The 23,861-nt window shown below is 37.7% G+C and overlaps 1 protein-coding gene across 2 annotated transcripts in view; it reads left to right on the plus strand.

Annotated features, from left to right (window-relative positions):
* Positions 1-23,861, plus strand: part of doc2a (double C2-like domains, alpha) — a 41,960-nt gene that overhangs the window by 5,879 nt on the left and 12,220 nt on the right. The window contains exons 2-7 of one of the 2 annotated variants that reach the window (XM_015389810.1): positions 3,179-3,540; positions 3,786-3,865; positions 6,006-6,080; positions 6,340-6,449; positions 15,923-16,049; positions 18,443-18,502. In XM_015389810.1, the coding sequence (XP_015245296.1) occupies positions 3,179-3,540; positions 3,786-3,865; positions 6,006-6,080; positions 6,340-6,449; positions 15,923-16,049; positions 18,443-18,502 (814 nt within the window). The remainder of the gene's footprint in view (positions 1-3,178; positions 3,541-3,785; positions 3,866-6,005; positions 6,081-6,339; positions 6,450-15,922; positions 16,050-18,442; positions 18,503-23,861) is intronic. The other variant, XM_015389811.1, reaches the window with a different exon arrangement.

A 23,861-nucleotide genomic window follows, 5' to 3' on the forward strand; every position in this document is an offset into this window, starting at 1 on the left:
AATTCAGTAAGGTTTGTTTAGGTGTTTTTTTTTTTTTTTTTTTTGTTAAGGTTTGTTTAGGTGTAGGCTGCTGCAAACTTGGTATTTGCTTGCATAGTGTTGGGAATTTAGCAAGAGGCATCCTGGTGCTTAGAAAGCAAGAAAAGTCCTATTAATTTGGGATTTTTTTAGAATTTGATCCATTTAGATGAGGTTTATAGCCAACTAATACAGCTAATCTACTTTTTATAATATTTTTAAAGGTAACGTACATCCTGGTTAGGTTTTTTTGTTTATCATGGGGCTAGCAGAAAGACAAAAATATACACAATGTAAACTCCCCACCTGTCCAAGACAATTTTGACAATCATCTATCTTTACTGATTTATTATTTCCAGCATAATGTGATTGTGACTTTCTACAGGGAGCTAGAAAAACAATACATTTACACAGAGGTTAATCCATCATACTAAATTGTAGGTTTGATTCAGGTGGAGGTATCCGAGTGGAAGTTTTTGTCAGAGGGCAAAAACTAGGTTGATGTCCAGAAATCAGAAAGCTCAGAATACTCTGGTGAGAGGAAGGCAAGGCTTGGCATAAGGCAAAAGCAAGGTCAGGATCAGTCAATCAAGCATGGAAGACATGCTAGACGTCTACTTGTTATGATGCTTGTAAACAATCTGGCAACAGTTGCTGGTTTGAAGTCTGGTTGAATAAGCAAGGGAGCAGGTGGTAAGTATGAGCACTGATGAGAAGAGGCGGAGCTGCACAGGTGGGAAGAATCAGTGATTATGATGCCAAGAGCAGAGCTGAATGTAAACAAACCAGTTACTTTGTCAGAATCATGACAATTACAGATGAAACCAGACATTGCACATGTATCTGCCATGGATTTTTTCCAAAGACGGATGTAGGATTTAGAAGTTATGTCACATTCAAATAATACCCTTTTGCTTTTGGGAACTGCTAACTATTTTGTTCAGCAATCAATCAGGTAAATTATTACTCTTAAAAGGCAAAGTCAGTAAATGTGTCTTAGTCCAAATCAAGTATGTATTCCTCCCTCTTTCCCGGCATATATACAGAGTGTTTACAACACAAAATTTTGATACATACAGCTTTTTCAACAGTGGCAGTAAAATTAAAATTTCCATTTTTAAAGTGCAGCAGTGATCAAAATGTAAACAGTGTAGGAGAGACATGGTGCAAAAGGCATTGATGAGGAAGGTTCAGAGCAGTGCAAAAGAAAAAAAAAAACATGGTGCGGAATGCAGTATTCTATTTTCTAAGTTGAATTCTATTTAAAGGTATTTGAAAATTTGCCATGTAGTGCAAGTATTTTGTTTACAGTATGATACAGAGTCTCGATTTGTGACTTGATTAAAGTTTTCAACAGTTCAACAGTCTGATAGCAAAGAGGAAAAAGCTGTTGCAGAACCTGTTGGGCCTGCAGTGAATGCTGTAAAACGTCTTCCCATAGGGCAGCAGGGAGAACAGTCCATGGTGGGGGGTATGAGGGGTCGCTGATGATGTTACAGGCCCAGGACAAGCAGCGCTGGGATGAAATGTCTTTTATGGAGGGAACCCTGATGATCCTCTCTGCTGTTCTCACCCCTCATTTTATTCCAGTCTGAAGCATTGCAGCCTCCATACCTCACAGTATTATATCTGTTGTGGCCGTTAGGGATATTCAAAGCTGGGACTCAGTGGCGGTTTCTGGTATGGGTGTCATGGGCAGCCACCCATGGCTTATGGCTTTGCCATAAAGGGCGCAAAGGGTGACATGAAATTCCCCCTCCACTTGCATCTGCGCTCTTGCGCAGTTGTTGTTTAAGATCGACGATAAGTAGGATGAGAAGCGCCTCTCTTGGAATGTACGTGAGGGTGTACGGCTGTGACTTCTGGACAGAAGTTGTGGCTGTAGGGTTTTCACAGATTAATAGAGTATAAAAGGTGAGCCCCATTGCAGCACTGATCAACTGAGTTAACCTTATTGGGATTCTCAGTGATGTGCTGCTTCGTTTTTCATGCAACTTATTGATGGAATATAAAGCAAATATAAAATAGATTTAGAGTTCTATGTACTGTAATGATGAAGTGTCTCACAGTTAGTTGTGTTTTGCTTTAAATAAAAACCTGTATAATTGATCTAATTCATTTATCTTTATAAACCTACCCATAATCAGCAATTAGTCTATTAATAAGGCTACAGGTTACAACATAAAAGTATAAATAATCAGCCAAGAATAGCCTAATATTGAATATATTTTTATTAGTTGATTGTTTTGCATGTTATTTACATCCATCAATCTTATATTCATAACCACAAATATCCTCCTTTACAAAATTTAGACCAAATCACCTGCCTTTTCAGAGGTGACAGGAGGGCCTTTTCCCATTATGCACCATTTTAGGCTCCTCGTACTGCTGATTTAAACCTCTGAAAATAGACCCCTGCATTCAAATAGAGCGCAGACGTTTCCTCGACTCGTTTTCAGAGAATGAACTCCCAGACAGCACAGAGGAAGTGCAGACATTCACAATATAAATACAAACTTCTCAGTTGCAATCGATTAATGCAGAGAGAACAGAAGGTAGTCCTGGGGTGGAGGGGGGGCTTTCTGCGCAGTATTGAGGCATAACGCCCCCTCAAGCCCTGCTGTCTTTAGAAAACCAAGGCTGTGATATGTGTGTTTTCCTCCCTCTCTTTCTGTATTTTCATTTTGGGAGCAGAGCAGACCAGTCAGCCATGTGCTCGACTCGACTCCCTGCAACCACAGCTTTATATAACTGCAATGGGCTTTTCTAACAACCCAAGTGGACAGAAGAGCTTTTCAGCCTGGAAAAACTTCCTCCTGTAATTACTTGTCTGAGTATGAAGGCTTGTCAGGGATTTTAGATATCAAAGGTGCTTAAACACAGACGCACACACTGCAATTTCATTGTGGATTGTAATTTAACTCAGACATTTTCCGTCCATTATCTCTTATCCTTCCTCAGCAGGTTTATTCAGATTTGTTTAATTGAAATGCAAATTTGTGCTCATCCTCCCCTGTGTTCTGTGGTCTTGTGAGAAGCTACATTAAACGGCTTTAATTTGGTTCAAAGGGTTTTTATTAAGAGGGCCACTTGTGGTAATAGCTTTCTGAAATGACTTCTTTAAGTGTTGGTAACACACTATAAATATGTTTCCCCTCAGCCCTATGACTGTGCGGAAAGGAAATCGTTTAGGCATCTCCATCCAGGAGCACATGGCCATCAATGTCTGCCCAGGCCCCATCCGTCCCATTCGTCAGATCTCTGCATACTTCCCTCGCCTCTCTCCTACTTCCTCCTTCTCGGAGCCCCTGTCACCCAATCAGCTGACTGCGCCTGCACCATTAAGCCCTGGCAGCGCAGGTCAAGGTGGAGGAGCTGTTGGAGGAGGAGATGGAGAAGGAGGAGGAGGAGCAAATAGATGCCTTTTGCTACCAGGAGCTGCAGGAGGAGGGGGGTCACTGTCAGCCATGAGCAGCATGGACACCTCCATTGAGATCGACAGCTGCGACAGTGATGATAACAGTGAGTCTCCTTAGAGTGATGATCAGGTTTCATTCACAATAAACCTTGAAAATTACACTTTTTCAATTCTGTAAAGAGACAGTTTTAGATTGCAGGAGCTGGTCAATATTTATTCAATATTCCCCCACTCACCTCTCTCCAATTTCTCTCCTTCTCCTTTGCAAGTAATGAAGTTCACATAATAAAATCAATTACCTGTATAACTGGTGCACATTTCTTCTGACTTGTTGTTAACTCCCTTCCAGCCTCCCTGGGGACGTTGGAGTTTGACCTTCTGTATGAGAGAGCCACCAGCTCCTTACACTGCACAGTCCTCAAAGCAAAGGTACGGTGTCCTTGGAAAACTGCATTATGACCTCTAAACGCTGCATGTCTTGATGGACAGAAAACTAGCAAAGGCAAACCAGCAAGGGCGTAGGTTTGATCTCAACTTTGGTAGGGACACAATTGGTCTTAAGTTGAATTGGTCTGATGTCATTGGTCCTTAGCATTATGCATGCTCCCATATTTTTTATCCTTGACGTGAGCATCGGGGTGCATTTCGTTTAAAGAGAAAACAGCATTTTTTGCTACATTTATACAAATTTTATAAGCACTAAACACACAAGATGCTGTTTATCAATATTTGAAGCATCAGTGGCTCAAAATAATATAAAATTGGAACACCTTAACACTTTGAAAAGGGTTACATTTGAACTTACCAGTGACTAAGACTGAAGTTAAATATGTGCCTTTTTAACCAAATATAGTCTAAATATGTCTGTTGTACGTATATTTATGAGGTGCTATCTTTTGAAGAAATAGAATTGTGCAGAGGTAAACAGAAGTAAAACCCACTCTTATTTTTTTTCTGATATGCCGATATTCTCTGTATTGTAAAACAAAGCAAAGTAACATATTCAAGGGGCTGCAAATAGATTTATTGTATTAACATGGGCGCAGGAACTATAAGAGGAACTGACACTGATCATTTAAAATATTAACTTCAATATAAAAGTTGTGAGAAAAGAAGCGACTGCTGCACTAACGCTGTATTGTAAACTATAAATATGTTTATTGGTAGGTACAAGTAGGTCAGGCCAAAATTTTGGTAGGGACATGTCCCTATGGTCCCTGTGCAAACCTACGCCCATGCAAACCAGGTTCATTTATCTGTCTGACATGACTTATTCAAGAAACTATTAAGGCCTCGGCTTATGAAACCATCATTGTGAAACCATGCCATATGTGCACTTTTAGTTACACTAAGGTAACAGTATCTTTACAACAGGTAGGAAGGTACAGCTGATGATATTACGGCACTGATTAGATTAATGTACATTAAATGTGAGGATGTGGTGATATCTGTGAATGTGATCTAAGGGAACACCTGAAGTACAAAGCTTCCTTGTGTGACATCATCAGAAAATGGAAAATACATTAGCAAAGATATCAGTGACATGTAAGGAGTCCTGTACAGACATTTACTTAAAGGCCACTCTGAGAGTAAGAAGCGATTGCTTTAAAAAACTGGAGAAAAAGACAGATTACAGTTTTCAAACACATTCAAGTGGGTCACAGCATCATGGTGTGTGGGCGGGCTTTTCAGTGGATGCACTATGAGAACTTTACATGAAAATATTAAAGCAGCACCACAAGACATCTGCCAGCTTGGCCCAAATTGTTCCTCCAAATACCAATAATTAGTTATAAAGTGGCAAACCTAACATGTTTGACCCAAATCAAAAGGTTTTATCAAATGTAAAAAAAAGAATTAATCCTTTAAACTTGTAAGAAAAATTACACATGTATTCTGATATTAGTAAGTAACTATGGTTACTGATATAACGGGTGTTGGGAATTTTGATTTAATATTAAACAATGAGAAAAACAGATTAAGCGCAATTTATTACTACTGTACATGCTTTTACATATCTGGTTTCAGCTGCATTAAATATTTACTATATTATACACTATAATATCTCACCTCTGCAGAGCTACAGCCTGTGGACACTGGAGCTTCTCCCTACTGATCCTTCTTAATTTAAACTGGTTGGCAACACATAAAATAAATGTGAAATTCATAAACTGTTCTTTACTATGTGGTTGTCACACAAAAGATTTAGTTTTGCATTTCATGATTAACCTTTGTTTCTTTTTTTGGGGGGGTATTTTAACACAGCTAGGGAAGATAGTTTATCTTTTTTTAATAAAGTTGTTTAATAAACAACACAGGGAATATTTTAGGCTGGGAACATTTGTAATATGACAACTGAATATGACTTTTAGCCTCTTACTTTATTAGTTTTACCCTTCATAATCGGGTTCTCTTCTTATCTACAATTAAATGTTATTAAAAAAATTTAAATGAAACCCTAACTTTGCAGCCTGGATTTGGTTATAAGAAACATACTCCATTGCTGACAGTTTGCAAAGTTACTGCCCCATTTTTTTTTTTTTGTTACTGCTTTTATCTTCTCTGTTAGGGTTTGAAGCCGATGGATTTCAACGGTTTGGCTGATCCCTACGTGAAGCTGCATCTGCTGCCAGGAGCCTGCAAGGTTGGATTTTATTACCACAAGTGGTTTTTCTTTCTGTGAAATTGAACGAGACCTTCAACTTCCTGTCGTGGGGAACATTGGAGGGCACTCTCCAATCATGGTCTCATTTTAGAGTTGTATGATGAAAACACATATGAATAAATCAGCAGTAATAGAATGACCTTGGAGCCTGTGAGAGCTGGAGTTATTTTTCTGCTGTTTGCACGTTGCAACGAAAGGTAGGAGTGACATTTACTTCTCCCCTCTGTTGTGTTGGCAGGCTAATAAACTGAAAACAAAGATTGTTAGAAACACACTTAACCCAGTGTGGAACGAGACTCTCACCTACTGTGGCATCACCGAGGAGGACATGTACCGTAAAACTCTCAGGTGTGTTCTTGTTTTCTCATTCGCTTCTTTTTCAACTATTTTAGATCAGACTCACCCTTACAAAAGATTCCTTATCCTCCATCTTCATCACTGAAACTTTCCCTTTGAGTAAAAAAGTCTTTCAGAAGTTCTCAATGCTCCTTCCCTCTATCCATTGGGGCTCTTTCGTCTTCTGTCACCTCACCCTTGTTCCTTTTTATCCAAACATCTCTCCTGTCCTCTGAGATCAGAGAAGATCTCGCCTCCCTCCTTCCGAAACATCCACCTCTCTTTGTCGCTCCTTCCACCTGCCTCGTTGCTTTCTCTTTTTCAAAGTCGCACTGACAGATTGAGGTCAGACCATGCACTGCAGGGTGTTTTAATTTCATTGACCCCCCCTGGTGGCAACCAAAGCTGCGAATTGTTTCCGTCTGTGACTAAAACTTTGTCCTGGTGGACATGAGAAAGGAATTTAAAGAGGAACAGCGGGTTGTCTCTAAGGGACGATCAGAGAAAATGGGCCTTCTGACGACACTTTACACCAACTTTAGACAGTGGTGGCTTGTATATAGAGGACACCTGCTGCACTTCATTGCCATGTTGCTTACGTATGAAAGTTGAGGCTTGGATGGTCTTTTTTTTTAGCTTCATGATTTTCTTCAAAGTCTTGAAGAAAGAAGTAATCTGAAAGACAGTGCTTCTCATTTTTGGAGGGGGTGTCAGGGTACACTTAAACAAATTCAAATTGAGCACAAAAAAGCTTTTAAATCATGATTTAATTTCTTAAAAGAAAATAACCAATAATGAGCCGACCTTCTATAGCCCTATAACTAGTTGTTCCACCCTAGATAAATTCTGGTTTGGATCAGCAGTCTCTTTTGTTACTATGGTGGAACTTTACTCTTCTCTGCTTTGCCAAATCATTTTAAAATTAACCTTATAGGAGGATTTCAGTTCCAGAGTCCTGAAACCACATCTCTATAACTAGTCTAGAGTTTTTCCTTGCAATTTCAAAACCTTCCTCTCAGAGCGAGACTTGCTAATGTGATCTGGATCATTTTCTTACTGCTTAACAATTGGTTAAAAGAACTATCCTTGATTCTGAACCGGATCAGCTGTAAGCCCCGCCCCCTTACTTCTCATAGACATACATCAGACTGAACATGTGGCTTATGAGTCGTGCACAACGATTCGGAGCCCCATTTTACGTATCTAACTGTCAGACAGAAAATGTTACTAAAGCAGAAAGTGACAGACAGCAATGAAGTGCTAAGAAAAAACTGAAAGGTTATCCATCTAGAACAGGGGTGTCAAAGGCTATGTTCACACCGCAGCCTGAAGTGACCCAAATCCGATTGTTTTGCCAATATGTGACCTGGATCTGATCTTTTTATGACAGTCTGAACAACAGAGATCCAATTTTTTTCCAATGCAACCCAGGCCACTTGGCTCTGTGGTCCTGAATCCGATCCGAATCTGATCTTTTCAAATGCGACATGTATCTGAACAGCCAGGTCGCATTCATCTGACCTGAATGCCATTAATATCCGACAGTGGTCACTCTTCTGCTTCTTGCTACGCAGAAGTGGCAAGAAAAACATCAACAATGGTGGATGATGATGCGGAGAGCAGTATTTACGTTTAACCATCTTGGAAATATTGAGTTTTTAAGGTTCTGAAAGATCACTAGATGAGCTTCAGCACTACCATATATATTTACTTCCGTAAACACAGAGCATGCTGGCTTGTGACATCATTGCGTCCTCTACTGCGCTTGCGGGACACTTAGGTTGTATCAGTTCAAACAGGTGATCACATACAAGTCGCATATATTTGGTAATGTGAACGGCAACGCAAAAAAAATCTGATTTCACAAAACAATCGGAATTGAGTATCAAGGCCTGCAGTGTGAACGTAGCCAACCTGGTTCCAGAAAGGGACGTGTGTCTGCAGGTTTTCTTACCAACTGAGCAATAGCACACCAGACTCCAGTCATCTCATCAAGCCATCATGTTCAGATAGGACTCACTTGATGAGATGACTGGAGTCTGGTGTGCTATTGCCACTTTGACACCACTGGTCTAGAAGGACTACAGCCAGATGTGAGTCAAAATCATTGGTGGTGCTGGAAAGCTTTAAAAATTGGAGTGAGAATTCCCAAGATTTTGACCATTTTTTGAATCATCTATTCTCACTTTTACTCTTCTCTTAACCTGTTTTTTTGTTCTTTTATGCTCTTTAGCAGCCTGTGTATGCAGGGGCATGTATGCAGAGGTATTGCTACCTCTCTGGTGCTTCGGAACAACTGTTCTGTTTATAGATGCATGAGCTGGAGGAGCTGCTGCTTAGCAAAGTCTCAGCCCTTCGTTGTGCCAATGGAAGAGAAAAGTCGTCCCCAGTTCCAATTTATTATCAATTTTTAACTGAAAATAGTCTATGTTAGCTCATTCTCACATCAGTTAGTCAGTTCTTATTGTCAAATTATCTGTTTAATACAAAATTTGATATAGTTCTGTTTAAGTTACAAACTGATAGTCAAACATTACCCTTAAAGAATTTATGGTGTTATGGTATAAGCTCTTGAAGTAATTTTTAGAGTAAATCAGCCAATCCGGGGAAGGTCTATTATTGGTGCATATTTCCTCCATTTGTAGATGATGTGACTTGCCTAGATAACTGCTGTTTTTCTGATGTCGTAAGGTGTTAGACATTGCTTTATTATATCAATCATAAGTCTGATAGATGTAAGTTATTTTGGTTATATCCACACAGAGCAGAATAAAGTATCCACATGTAAACGTTTGAGTGAAAAGATTAAACCAGACAATGCCGGAGAAGTCTTAATAGATTTAGTTTCGAGCAATAATGGTGCCTCAAAAAAAGAAAAGGAAGAAGAGGGAAGGAAGTAAAGCAGGACATAAACATCAAATGTGGAAAAGACAAAAAGAGGTGACTGTTTAGACCAACAAAGTGGAGATCATCGCAGTCACTGTGGAGGAACAAAATGTGTTAAACTGAATAGCATCCGAAACGCAACTGGAACTCAGTAGTCTGCCATTGTTGTTGTTTGTGTAGAGAAATGTGTGTTATGGTGTGTTCAAACCAGATGCGGTGTCCACGGTTAGTAAGGTGGATTTCCTATGTAAACCATGCAGGGAGGCGGCCAACGGTGAACTACCCAAGGTGAGAGTGTTCACTGCTCCGCTCTCACCTTGTGATAATAGATAGAAATGAGCCGTTGTCAAACAGCAGCACCACAGGAAGAGAACAAAGGGCTGATCTCTGAAGTTGAAACAAGCTGTTCTAACTTTTCTATGAAATCGCAACATGGCAGCCAATCAGGGACTGGTTGTCGGTGAAGCTTTTTTCACTTAAAATGGAAAACCGTGAAAACAATGTTATAAAAGTTAGAATAGGTGGCTTAAAAAAGAACAGTTTTAATTTAGTCCCAGAAGGACAGTTATCATCCTCACTTACCCTCAGCACAGACCACAGTCTGTGGATGTCCACTGCTCAGCATCGGAGCTTTCTGCATGGGTAAATTAACAATAATGTCCCGCTAAATACGAACGTCATCCAGACCAAAGTGCACTCTTTTTTTTTGTGCTTCCGGGAGGGGTTTCAAATATTGATGATAGCCAATTCAAAAGTTGTTCATAGAGAACAATTTAGCATTATTCCATGATGTTAAGTTTCACCTGTGCTTTTGTTATGAAATGCCGACAGTGAGACCTTGGCAGGAAATGTTTTGGGGTTGTCTGGGGTAACAGCAGGTGCAAAGCGAAGGGTCTGGGAGTTTGGTGATTAACTACATATTAAACAATCATTCAACCCACTAAATAAGGTAAACATGCCCACTGTTATATTCATTACCAGCCCATGAATGACATGTGATGTTATTCAATAACTTTATATCAGGAAAGAACAAAGCACTAATGTCTGCTGCGATGGTGACGTCATCGGCCGTAATTAAAAATGATTCTTTTGTAAAAACCAAATCAGTACAAATGACTGCTTTACCTGCACAAATAAAGTAGCACTAAAAATGTCAGTTAGTTTTATTCAATTTGGGGAATAGGTGACCTCTGGGTGACCTAAAATAATTATCCTTAATGGCTCTAAAACAACAGTACCACACCTGATCCATTTTTATTTATTTATTTTATTCATTGTTATAAATTACCATTTTAAATGGACAAACCTGCACTGAAGAAGCAACAACCATTCAGTCTTTTTGCTGAGTTTTTTCATGTCAGTGGGGTGTCAGCTTCATGCAGCTGACGGACCTCCTACTTGATGCAGTCCAGGGCGCTGTGCATGCGATTATAATTTGGAAAGGATGTTTTGCTTACTTTGAGCCCCCTTTTGTGTAGAAACTTTTTTTTCACACTGCACAAACGAATAAAACCATCTTTAACTTACCACCTTTTTTTTTTTACAAAATACAAATAACAACAACATAAAAAATGCCTCTATGATTCTATTCTGCCCCCCCACCCACAAATGAATCACTTTGAATTGTCTTGCTTCTGAAATGATTATTAAAATGCTCAGTATTTTTCTGTGCACAAATGTTATTCATAGTTTGCTGCTTGCCTCTCAACATCAGTGTTATTACAGGAAATTCTCAGCAAATACATAACACATATTGCAAAGCCCTTGAGGCAGCAGTGTGCACAGCACCATGTTGTACTGCATCAATTTTAGGGTTTCCCCAGTTTAGACCAATTTAGAAGAAATAATACAGATGACCTGTTAGTGCATATGAGGTTATCCTTGCTCTGGTGCATCTGGGTCAGTGTACTGCTTCAATCTGTGGCGACTACGACTTCCGTGAAAATGTCAGTGAATGTTAAATGTCAAGGCAAAGATGGGTCATACAGCATAAAAATGACAAGAGGCAACTGGTTTCACCAGGAGGGGATAAACACCCATGTTGAAATCCTAACCTAACTTGTCAGGCTGGAGGAGAATAAACTGAAAGTACAACACAGCAAAAGTCGAATTAAATCAAATCATTTTCAAGGCTCATCTGTTCTACAATGAACTTGATACAGAATTAGTATTTTTATTGCATGTGAGTTCAGTTCTCTACCAATGTTTTGTTTTTACTTGTTCTTTATAAATTTTTTGTTAAAAAAAAAAAACAATCTAGTCCCCAGTTTTTGTTATTAAATCTACATGAATATCAATATAAGTATTTAAGGATTTAAACACACACATATTGAACCAATAGGCTTTGTCTAGTAGTAAGCACATGGCTACTTATGTATTCAGGTAGAATCAGATGAAAGGTAGTTCTATTTGTGTATTTGTGCTCATGTGCAACCCCACTGTGAAAAAAAAAATCATAAAACCTCCTGCACACTGCATTTTTCAATGGTTTTCTTTTCAAAGTAACAGTTGATCAATCACAAAAGCCATGTCCCTGAATCCATTATTACAAAATTGAGAAGGTCAGAACCTGAGCAGACTGGAAGAGGAGCTGCAGATAGATGTCTTGTTTCACTCTGCTTTAAGTGGACTACAGTACAATCACTTCTAAATTTTTCCCCTCGGTGTACAAGGGCTTTATATGTTTGTAACACATACTTGGACTTTTACCTTGTACTTTTTTGTGACTGTAGGCATTTCAGATGAGTGAGGAAAAGTGGAGGAAATAAATGATCATGGCTGTAATGTTAACCTGGCCCCTAAAGTCCAGGTAAAGGATTCAGACAGACTAGAACAGAGCTGAATGATAACAGCAGCCATCTGAACAGTCCTTCACTACACAAGAAAATGAAAGTCAGATTGTACAAGCTACAATTAGTTCCTTTAAAGCGGACCCTGAAAAAAAAAAAAACATTTTTGACGTATATATGACCAAAACGGTTATTTCAGGGGTCATGCCAGCCATTTGCCCTAAAAGCAAACACTGTGTGGTGCCCCCTACTTGGAAAAGAACCATAATACTCTATTTATTTGTAAATAACTTCTTAATAAAAATGTTTTGCTATTAATTGCAATCTTGAAAAAAAAAACATTTAACTCTTTTTGCACCAACAACGATACAAACTTCTCCACAAAAAAGATGTGGAAGTATATAGAACAGTGTTTTTTACCTACCATGGAGGAAAATTAACAAAAGCAACAGATTTTAACAGGGATGAAAAAGAGAAAATAAGTTAAGTACAGTGAATAAAATACAACAGTGTGAGGTATAATACAGAACTAGGGCTCATCCTATAAATGATGAGGATAAAGTCCTCTAAACATAGTTAATAAGTATAGATCAATCTGGAAAATGACACAAATTTATAGTTATCAATTCATCTAACAGAGAAGGCTAAGAAATCCAGAGAAAACCCTGCATGTAATGGGAGAACATTCAAAATCGAAGGTCTAATACATGAGGTTTGCTTCATGGCAGTAGTGCTATAACTGTACCACCATCCATACTAGAACCAATCATCTCAATCTTAAATCTGCTCTTAAAAAGAATGAAGTAAAGCTTCTTTAAATTCATATTTTCAGGACTTTACATTAATGTGAATAATGAATCCATAAAAGTCCTTACAACATAATATTTAATATTTATTTGATCTCTTCCTTTAAACATATTTTTATTCAACTATACTCTGCTTCAGGGCTGCTCAGTGGCGCAGTGGGTAGCACTGCTGCCTTGTAGCAAGTCGGTTGTTGGTTTGATTCCTGGCCCAGGGTCTTTCTGCATGAAGTTTACATGTTCTCTCCAGGTACTCTGGCTTCCTACCACTAACTAAAAAACATGACTGTTAAGTTAATTGGCTTCTATAAATTCTGCTATGTGCATGACTGGTCGTTTGTCTCTGTGTTGCCCTGTGATTGACTGGCGACCTGTCCAGGGTGTACCCGCCTCTCACCCATTGACAGCTGGAGACAGTGCACTCTTGCAACCCCTACTTGGGATTAAGTGTTTTAGAAAAGGGATGGATATAGTCTGCTTCATTAAAAATGTACTGATGCAGTGTACCAGATTCTGCAAAGAAATGTCTATAGCATGATCAATTTCATGTTTGAAAAAGGACACTTAATTATTTGACAATTAAGTCAACTGTTTTAAATCTACAATCTGTGCATGGTATAATAAAAGGTATTTATGGTTCAAAGTCCTTTTTAGGTTTTTGCAGAAAAAGTAATTTCGCTGGAGGCTGCAGAATGGCTTCACCTTTCTATTCTAACCGCGTTTAAATTGACCCTTGAACTCTGTGAAGTGTTAAAAGATGTGTTATTTTACTGGTCTGACATGGATTTGTAGGTTGTTGATGACATGCTGACACAATAAATCATGTTGTAGTAAATACAAGGTGCCATAAGGGACAGTAAAATGTTTGCGTGGCTTCATGCTGTAACAAGTGAACCCTAACATCCAGTTGACAAACACATTTCTTCCCCCACTTTTAACCTTCTGATCTGTTACAGTATTACTCATCACTCCATCTTCCAGTCTGCTGTGCTTATTTTCAACATCTGTGGGTGACTTAATCCTTCTTTGTTCTCATTTGCTCCTACCTACCCCCTCAATGTTTTCTTCCATTTCTCCTCATAGTTTAATATTCTATATTTTTTTTCCCATTTGATTTAGTTATCAGAATAGAGATTTTCTCTGGAGATTTCAAGCACATACTGCATAACTGAGCTGCAGTACTTTGTTTTATAACCAGAAACAAGGAAAACTGAAGGCGTGACTGCATCCTCTTTGCTTCTGAAGCTGAAAGAAGTGAGGAGACTTTCTGTCACTGAGGATTAGTTTTTATAAATAAAGATTTGAAACTCATTAGCTTTCAGTAACCTCAGGTTGGGATGCACATTAAAATTCTTTCTTCTTTCTTTAACCTTTCTTTCTCACCCGCGTCACTCTATCGTCATTAGATCTCACATCCACAACCTCCCCTTGCCTCCTTCGCTCCTGTCTGCTCCCACCCACCAACAGATCATAGCCAACATCATGGCCCTAAATATAGATTTGTTTAACCTCTCGTAATGCACTTACGCACTGCCTGTATTCCCTCTGATGGAAACGTGACAATTATCGGTAAGAGTGTGGAAAGACATCCATTGCATTACAAGAGCATTAAACTCTTGTTTCTATATTTTGTCATGTTATAATTAAACTTTTATGTATTTGATTGATATTGTATGTGATGCACCAACAGAAAGTTGTGAATAATTGTTAAACTGGAGGAAAAATCAGATGACTGCAAGAACGTTTTTCATATTTCCTGACTTCCGAACAGATTTTTTATTTTTATTTCTTTGTATGACAGGGACAGTATACATCAGAATTAGCCAAGAGACTATTTTTGATCTGTTCCTCCTGGACAGATCTTAAAATTGTTTACCTAAAAACACAACAGGAAGAATTGAACAATCCTAATATAAAAAGAAATAAAACAGAAGGGCTGAAGCAGTTAACCAGATTAATCACGATTAATTGATTATTAAAATAATCGTCAACTAATTTAGAAATCGATTAATCGTTACATGAAGTAAATAAACTGTAAACATGCCTTTAGCTGGCAGAGCAACACAATTAGAGCAGTAATTATATTACTTTTTTTTTTAAAATACATTAACATTTTGCATTTATTATAATAATAAATTCATCTGTCAATATTTTCTTACCAGAACTCCTCAAGCAGAAATATGTTAGTTTCAGCTGGTTTATTTGGTTAAGAAAATCTCCTTTAAGGAACCGTTAGATATCTGATAATAATAAAAAAAAAAAAATTAACAGTTTAAGCAGTAAACAGCCAATACAGCGTTCAATTTTAGTTTTAATAAAAGTAAAATAAAACATTAAAATAAAGACCACTAAGAATGCAGCCTATGCTACAGTCATCATTTGTTCAGATGAGCTGCTCCAGGAAGGAGGAACTCTGCACCTGCAGATGTATCTGTGCTTTAACACACCTGCCTGACTCGAATAAGAAGGTCATTAGCAGGACTGAGAACTTGACAGTTTAGGAGGTAACTCAGCCGCCTTGAGGAACCCTGGTCTTATCAAAGTCCACACCTATATTGATTAGAGAATTGGTGTCTGTACATGGAAATATACATGCACAGACATGATTCATGTACAAAGCTTATATAGCCTTTCAGATTAAGGTTAATTTGTGTTCTTTTTCATTCACCTTTAAATCCAGTATTTTTGAGGCGGTTATGTGAGTAAATCCAAAAAGCTTTGCAAATGTCAGTGAGTTTCCTGTCGGCTTCTTTTCTAATTCAGTTCAGGCTTTCATCGCTGATTTAATTCCCTTATTATATTGCTGTAGTGACTTTAAAGCATGTTATAAGATGTTGCATGTTTGAGTGCTTTACTCCCACACACGCGTAGACCACCCTTGATTGGTCTCCTTTTAAATTCATACCCCTGACTCATTACCCAGCTACGAGCTTATATTTTATTCATGCTTCGCTCACTATTTGTCATTTTTTTACCTCCCCCTACCGACTCTGTCTGTGTCCTCTAGGGTGTCTGTGTGTGACGAAGACAAGTTGACACATAATGAGTTCATCGGGGAGTCGAGGGTGGCCCTGCGCCGTGTGAAGCCTGACCAGACCAAACACTTTAACATCTGTCTGGAGCATCCACCTCCTGTGAGGAAGAGAGAGAGAATAAAACAGGAGGATGAGGAGGCATGGGAAAACAGCAAATTGGAAAATAAATGTGCGAGAGGGAGGGAAATGACTGGAGGGAAGTGTATTGGTCGGTGCTCTAATGCTTTCTTTATGACTCACGAGTGCAGCATTTTGAGTGAAGACAGACCGACATGGAGGAGATGGGGTGACCTGAAAAAGTAGATATTATTTCTCAGCCATTAGGGAGGCCTCTAAACATCGATATTTATCAGCCCACTGAAATGCTTACCTCTCATTTGTGTCCCATTTATGAAGTGTTTTTTAAGAAAATGTTTCCAGAAAGCAGTCATCCTTAAATACCTCACGTTATTCAAAATGTGACCTGTGGAGATAATTACTTGTTTATCTACACAGGATTATTTTTATGCTTCCACAATAAATCAAGATATAGTGCATCACACCTGAATTAAATAACAGGCTCATAAGCAGGCATCTGCAGAGCAGAATGACATGCTAATGAGGAAATACAAGCAATTGATTCAAATGTGTTGGTGGAGGGACGCAAATAAAAGCTGCAGCAAAGCAGCCCTTAAGGACTGAACTTTGGGCACCCTGGATATACTTAAATATCCCTTTCAATTTGTGTTAGAAAACACATAGAGACAAAAATAATTACATATGGGAATTTGTTTACTTTGGTCCAAAAGCTGCAACTAAAGCAATGTTTTTAATTAGCTCTCAGTCCCTCTCAGTGATTATCGTCCAGGCGAACTGACTTTTTCTTTTCATTCCCTCAAGTAAACAATAATTTTTTGTTTCATATTTAGAAAACTTATTTTTTGAAATGCAGAGTTATTTGTGCTTTCATCCAACAGTGAAAAAGCACTCTATCTCTTCTGTGAACAAAAGAAAATCCACAAAGCTGATTTTCATTGAAAACTTTGATATATGATTTAAAAAGATTTATCCTAGACAAAAGGAACTTTCCCTACCTACCAATCAGAATTATTTAAGCCTACAAATTTGTTTGGGCAGCAAACCCACTGAGAAACCAGCAAGCTGTGGACTAACTAACTAAGTTCTCATACTTAACTCAAAATCCAAAACATTCATGTTATGTTTGAATCACTTTGAAATGCAAAAGACAGATTTGATGTTTACAAAACACCTGCTCTACAGCTATGTAACTCTACGCTGTTAAATCTGTGATATTTGCTAACTATAAGTATAACTATGATCTCACATAACATTTATAACATATAACATAGTAACATAATCAGCAAAGCCAAACGAATAAGTGCATTCCTGCAACACTGCTGCTTTTTTAGCATGAGGACATAAGTTGGAGTCCTGCTTAAAAAAAAGAAAAAACTGCAACAGGCATACATAAAGAAGCAAGAGATGGACTGAATTATTCAACACAGAATTCAAGTCAACGCTATAGTTAATTTATTCCCTTTAGAATAAATCAGCAACGCTGCAAATGGCCCCTATTTAAGAATATGCTAATTTGATTGAATGATCCTTTTTCAACAAAAAAACAGCTAGGTTCATACATTGCCTGTTTTATTAAGGCATTTTAAACAATTTCTTGACAGAAAAATAAGGGTTAAAAAAAGTGAAAAAGGTTACTGAATACGTTAATGCTTAACATTTGGCTCTGACTATATTTAAATACATACACAGAGCATTTTTAATTGAAGTTCAAAGTTTCTACAGACAAATTTAAATTTGATTTTAATCAAAAACGCTTAAAACATTTTTTATTTAATATATTTAAAACCACAATGCAAAAGAAAAGCAGCAACTTTTGAGATATTCTGTGTTTTTTCTATTTGATTTGCTTCTACTAGTTATATTGACCCAAAAACATGGTTTCACCCCCACAAAACTGCAAACAGAAACAGAATTATGTCTGCTCCTATTGCAGACAAATAGCTTTTTGTGCAGCCCAAATGTCAGCCAGGTCACGTGTGTGAAATGAGCGCTGTGAGATCAGAAAAATGAAAGGTGAAGAGGAACTGTGAGAGGCGAAGGGGGGTCGTCCGAGATTCAGTAGACACCGAGAGAGATGAGAAACAAATGGATTAAAAAAATAAAGGGGGTAGCAGGGGGGCTGGTGTGTGAAAAGAAGTGGGATGGTGCTGGGGTTTTGTTCTTCATGTGATCGAAAGCTCTGCTGGTATTAGATTATCCCTCTGAGGCTGGTGGCCACTCTGCGATCAAACAGTAAAGCCCTTCTGTCATCCTACGAGCCAGACGCAGTTTCAGCCCTCTAACTTTTAAAAGTGGCTTTGCCTCCAGTGTGATAGATCTGTCCCTGTCTCCTCATCCTTATGTTTCTTCTCTGTCACTCATTCCATCCTAACATTTACCTTCTTCTCTTGCTCTCTGGTCTCCTCTGCCCCCAGCTGCCTTCGCCGACGGCGATGAGCACAGCCCTGAGAGGAATCTCCTGCTACCTTAGAGAGGTGAAACATTTTGCTGAACCTCCTGTTCCTTTGCTTAGTTGTGTTGCTTCTCATTTCTGCTTTTAAACTTGTCTTAAAGAAAATACTTTGCATAAATAATTATAGAGTTTAGGCCTTGATTCCTCTGTTTTGAGTACATTTGCTCTCCTGTGACAAAAATTTGGTTTCATGCTCAGCATTTGTTCTATAAGCATCTATTCCCTAGATATCTGCCAGCTGTACAAAGATCCTTCAAACAGCAGCAAAGAGAATAAGTTACCAAAACCTTTACCAGATTAATGAAAGTCATTTTAAAAACAGCTATTTTGCAGGGAAGCTCCTGAACTGCAAAATTTCAAACCTTACATTTATAAGAATCTATCCGTAAACAGTCCAAGATTTAAAATATTGAAATGCAATTTCACACTAATGAATTATTAACGAGTTAACATCCACTGACTCTACATGTTTGCCTTTCTAACAGGGCATGAAATAATCCAGTTATTAGTTAATAGTAATGATCATTTCTGAGACTTTTCTCGATAAAACAGATAAATCAATATAAACTGTGCTGTTTTAAACTAGTCAACCAATTACTTTCAGGGTAAACTTTAAAAAGAACTACCACAAAAGTTTTCATTTCTTTAATAGTATTTATTTATTAATTTTTTTTTATTTACTTATTTTTTTTTATAAAAAAAAATAGTATTTATTTATAAGGTTTTAAATGCATCTTTCCTTCCCCCCTTCACTCCTATACTCCGAAAAACAGCCAGCCTTCTTCTGAAGTCATCTTTGCTGTAGTCAGGGCCCCTTAAAGTCCGATTTCTGCACCATTTAGATACATTTCTGCTTTAACACAACTGAGTCAAGTAATCGGGTCATTAGCAAGACCCTGGTGAAGTTGGTTTCATGCTGAGGAGATAGTTTATTCATTTGTTCAGATGTGTGGAGGCAGGACACGGTACCTAGATGGTAGGAATTTAGGAAGCCTGCAATAGAGTCCATCTGCCTGAGTTGCTTTTCTTCAGATGGACATATAGGCTGGTTAGGGATGAGGAGGAAATGGATGGAATGGACAAAAATGTCTAGATGTGCAGAGATGGTGCAGTAAAAGACTTGCAGAAATGATTGTATTATTCACATGCCTGCGGTTGTTATTTGGGGATTTCTGTTTAGGTTGATGTTAAACAACATAAGATTTAAAATTGGGGCCACATTAATCTGTTTTTCCAAATGTCTCATAAAATTAGCAAAGATGTCACAAATGTAAATGGTTTGTTGCTGTTTTAAATGTTGGGTCCTTTTAGAAAGCAGTGGATATAAGCAGCCCTCCAGATAAACCAGCAGCAGCATAAAGATGTCAAAACAAGCCAAGCATGAGACCTTAGGAGGAGCGAGCCAAGAGAGCGAGCAGCTAGTGACGGGACAAATGCTGAAGTGAGGAAATATCTCCCAGCAAAAAAAATGTTTGAACTTCAAATATGAACAACAGGAAAAAAAATATTAACTGCTTATTGACTCTAAAACCAGACAACTTTAAAAAAAAGAAAAAGAAAAGCTTTTTTTCTCTGTCTGATGTTAAGTTTTCCTCTTTTTTGTTAGTTAATATGAAACCATATATATATATATATATATATATATATATACACTTTATTTTAAAACAATAAAGGAGATTTTTTTTTCAAATGTTTCTTTCTATTAACTTTCCTCCAATGTGTGATTTAACATGCAATGTTTTGGACAATTTGCCAGAGAAAGGCAAGGCAAGGCAAATTTATTTGTATAGCACAATTCAGTACAAAGACAATGCAAAGTGCTTTACATGATTAAAATACAGGAAAATAAAACAGAATCAAAGCAAGTAGGAAAAAATAAAAAAATAAATAAAATAAAATAAAAAATGCAGAAACAAAAAAGAATATTAAAAATAGCTGGACTAAAGAAAATAAAAAAGTTGAACTTATTGAAAGTTATGTGTTAGGAAAACATTGGGTTTTCTTCCACAGGCTTCACACAATAGTTTGATGGTACTATGACCCATTACTTCTGGGCCATAGTACCATGTAACCATGAGTCCTTGAGTCAAAACAAGTCCTTATGTCAAAAAAAAAAAAAAAAATTATTAAACAACAAGACATGTCTCCTTAAATTGGGGTCTTTGTCATTGAGTGCATTTTTAAACTAGTATTTGGCTTTTTATGTTGTTTTTAGGCAACACTATGCAACAGTTGCTATGCAGAAGAAGGACTTTGGCTAAAACTGGGATTTGTATAATCTCCCAATGCATTTTTGGATTATTTCTTCTCACTGTCTTAAACAAAACTGTCTTAGCTTAATTGGTCGTTCTTAATTGTCCTCAGCTAGATAGTTTTCTGGGTGTCTTTGTGTTGTCCTCTGATGGACCAGTCCAGGGTTCACCCCACATGAGTAGATCAATGTTGCTTTTGGAAAAATGGCTTCTTCCTCTCTGAGTGGCTTTTCAGTCCATGTCGGTCCAGGACTCGTTTAAAAGGGAAAAGGACTCCCATGATCCAGGGGAAACGGAACCTTTCTTAATAGTGTTATAAGACCATCCCATGGTTTGTACCTTTATATAATCCTCTAAACATCTGAAAATGAATCTGTGCACTGAAGCTTCAAGCTTAAATAATGAGGTCCATAGTTATTGTTCTTAGATCTCTGGGGATTGATTTTGCACTGTGTATAAGATGTCATCTTAAGATACATCTAAAAGCACCAGAGGTTCTAGACTGGGGTTAGTGCCCATTTAGCATGATCTTGGCCCCTATTATGAAGACATAATGCTTAATACATTTGTGATGATGGAATGCATCAGCACCTAAACCATAACTGATTGGTCTTTTTTTTTTTTTTTACATTTACAGCTTTATTTCAGCAATAAGAAAATCTTACTCAACAGACAGTGAAAAATAAGCTTTTTTTATATAGTTGTGTGTTAATTAATTTATTTTGTCAGGCAGCACAATGAGAACCGTTTCCAGCAAGTCAGAGGTTTAATGCAACCAGCTGTTTTCTGTTTTGATAGAGACTTTGAACCAATCTAACTGTATAGTCTTTGTAAAGTGCCTTGATATGACCTGAGTTGTGAATTGGCGCTAAATGAATAAACTGAATTAAAAAGAATTGATATCCAGGACTGTCCAACTGTCAAAAATATGGGAAAGAAAAACCTAAATACTTTGCATTTTCAGCATGATATCAACACTTTGAGAGACAGTCAGAGGTGTCAAGTAAAAAATAACTTTTACTTACTTAGTACTCACTAATACTTTTTTACCTTAAGTAGAAATGTTAGCTATCTATATTTAACTGGAGTAATTATTTTTTTAGATCACTTATTAATTCTACTCCTTACATTGTTTTTTTTGCTACTCCTCACATTGTAAAAATACACTCATTAGTTTTGTTTCATTTAAGCACATTTTCATTATGGCCTGTTGGTATTTGAAAAAAATAAAACCATCTTTATAATATGTTTCACAGAGACAATTAAATTATTTGTCGTTGGACTTGGTGCAGCACCAATTTGTTGTTCGCTACGTACAAAAATAAATCGTTTTACAAGATGATGCCAAATTAACTTTGACACTGTTGCCATTACTTACACAACTAAGAAAATAACGATTAGGAAATTTTCACCGAATTGAAGAAAATGTTCCTTTAATTGGGTAGTAAAATAAACAGTATATAAAGCTTCAGTCTATAACATTTTTTCCTGCATTCCTTTTATTTCTATACTTGAAGTACTTTTAAAAATTGTACTTTAACACTTTTACTTGAGTAAAAAGCTTAGGTCAATACTCTAACTTCTATAAAAGTGTTTAAAACCTACATACTTCTACTTGAGTAATAGACATTAATACTTTTGTGACCTCTGCTTAGAATTAACCTCTAAAAATACATTTATACCGCTTAACAGTAAGAAATCATCATTCTTTTTTTTTTTTTTTTTGTTATAAAACCTTAAAAGTTGTATTCATATAGAAAGGGAACAATAGTGGAATCTTTCCATTGGCAAAAACACATCTTAGACCAACTGAGGGATCAGCTTTTTAGGTTTTTTTTTTTAAGCACTTTATGCCTCCTGGCTTTAGTATTTTCTATGGATAACACCAAGCTGTTATCAAAGCGTTTGACAACACATGTACCAACAGGGGCAGATTCAAAGTGACAGATAAAAGAAAGAGGCAGAAACAGAGAGAGAAGAAGGAAGGATGTTCTTTCAGACCCATGACTCACTCTCCTATAGCCTTCAGCACACATACATGTATGTTATTTATAGAAGAGATGTATATTTTGCTCTTTAAGTATCTGAATCCTTTTAAGAGCACAGTTTCTACCCACTATCTCTGCTATTTCCTCTGTGATATCACAACCGTCTCCGATTTGTATCTCTAAATCTCTCATTAAGTCTTATCTTTAAGGTTTGAGGTAGTCAGCCTAAGCGATCAATATGCAACATGTCCATGTTGCCAAATCGCTTTTTTGATTGTCCCCACAGACCGCTGATTTCCTCGTCCTAATTTATTCTTTGTTTCTGAGGAAGTTAACACTACTGCCAGCTGTCCCTTTGCCATCTGTCAACTCTCAATGAGCTGCAGGCTTAAAGAACTCGCAATTAGAGGATGACTTGCACCAGGTAGCTGGTAGTACAATGGAACAGACCTTCACAGATCGATAGAGAGCAACTCATTAGCCGGGTGAAAAATAAACAGGTAGCCAGCTGTAAACAGTGAGAAACAGACAGGAAGGAGGGTTAATTTATTGGGTGCGGTTGCAAGACAGGAAAACATGGTGAGACACTCGGCAGATAAATGAGGCAACCTTGAATCTGGTGAAAATTTTAAAGTTTAACTTCAGTCTGACTAATGAACCTGACCGGGACTCTACAGTGCTTTTGAATGGATTTACCGTAGTCATTAAATCTAACAGTGACCGACTTTCCTACATTTGATCAGCTGCTCTTGTTCAATCTAAAAAACTCACACGAAGAGAAAAGACAATTAGGAGAAATTTATTGATACAATTACTTTGTCTTTGGTACTCAAACCTCGGCAGGAAACAAAGCGCTTAATTTTGATAGACATGCATAAACAGGAGCAAAGGCTCCCAGGCCTGAAACTGGTGGTGGAGTGGAGATAGATGAAGTTGGTCAGTCTGTAGACTGGTGGATAGCGAGACAGTATGCTGAGCTTAATGGAGAGATCCAGTGGACTGCGTGAGCTGATACTAGAGCTTCACTCAGGGACCTGGAAGATGGAAGTCCAGTTGGATAACACAGGGTGAGAGAATCTGTATATGATGAGCAAGCATGAAGCGACAGTGGAGAGGAAAAACTCCCCATTGGGACGAAACC

Source organism: Cyprinodon variegatus, unplaced genomic scaffold (assembly GCF_000732505.1).
Source record: "Cyprinodon variegatus isolate N-32 unplaced genomic scaffold, C_variegatus-1.0 Scaffold475, whole genome shotgun sequence".
In the NCBI taxonomy this organism is placed as follows: Eukaryota; Metazoa; Chordata; class Actinopteri; order Cyprinodontiformes; family Cyprinodontidae; genus Cyprinodon; species Cyprinodon variegatus.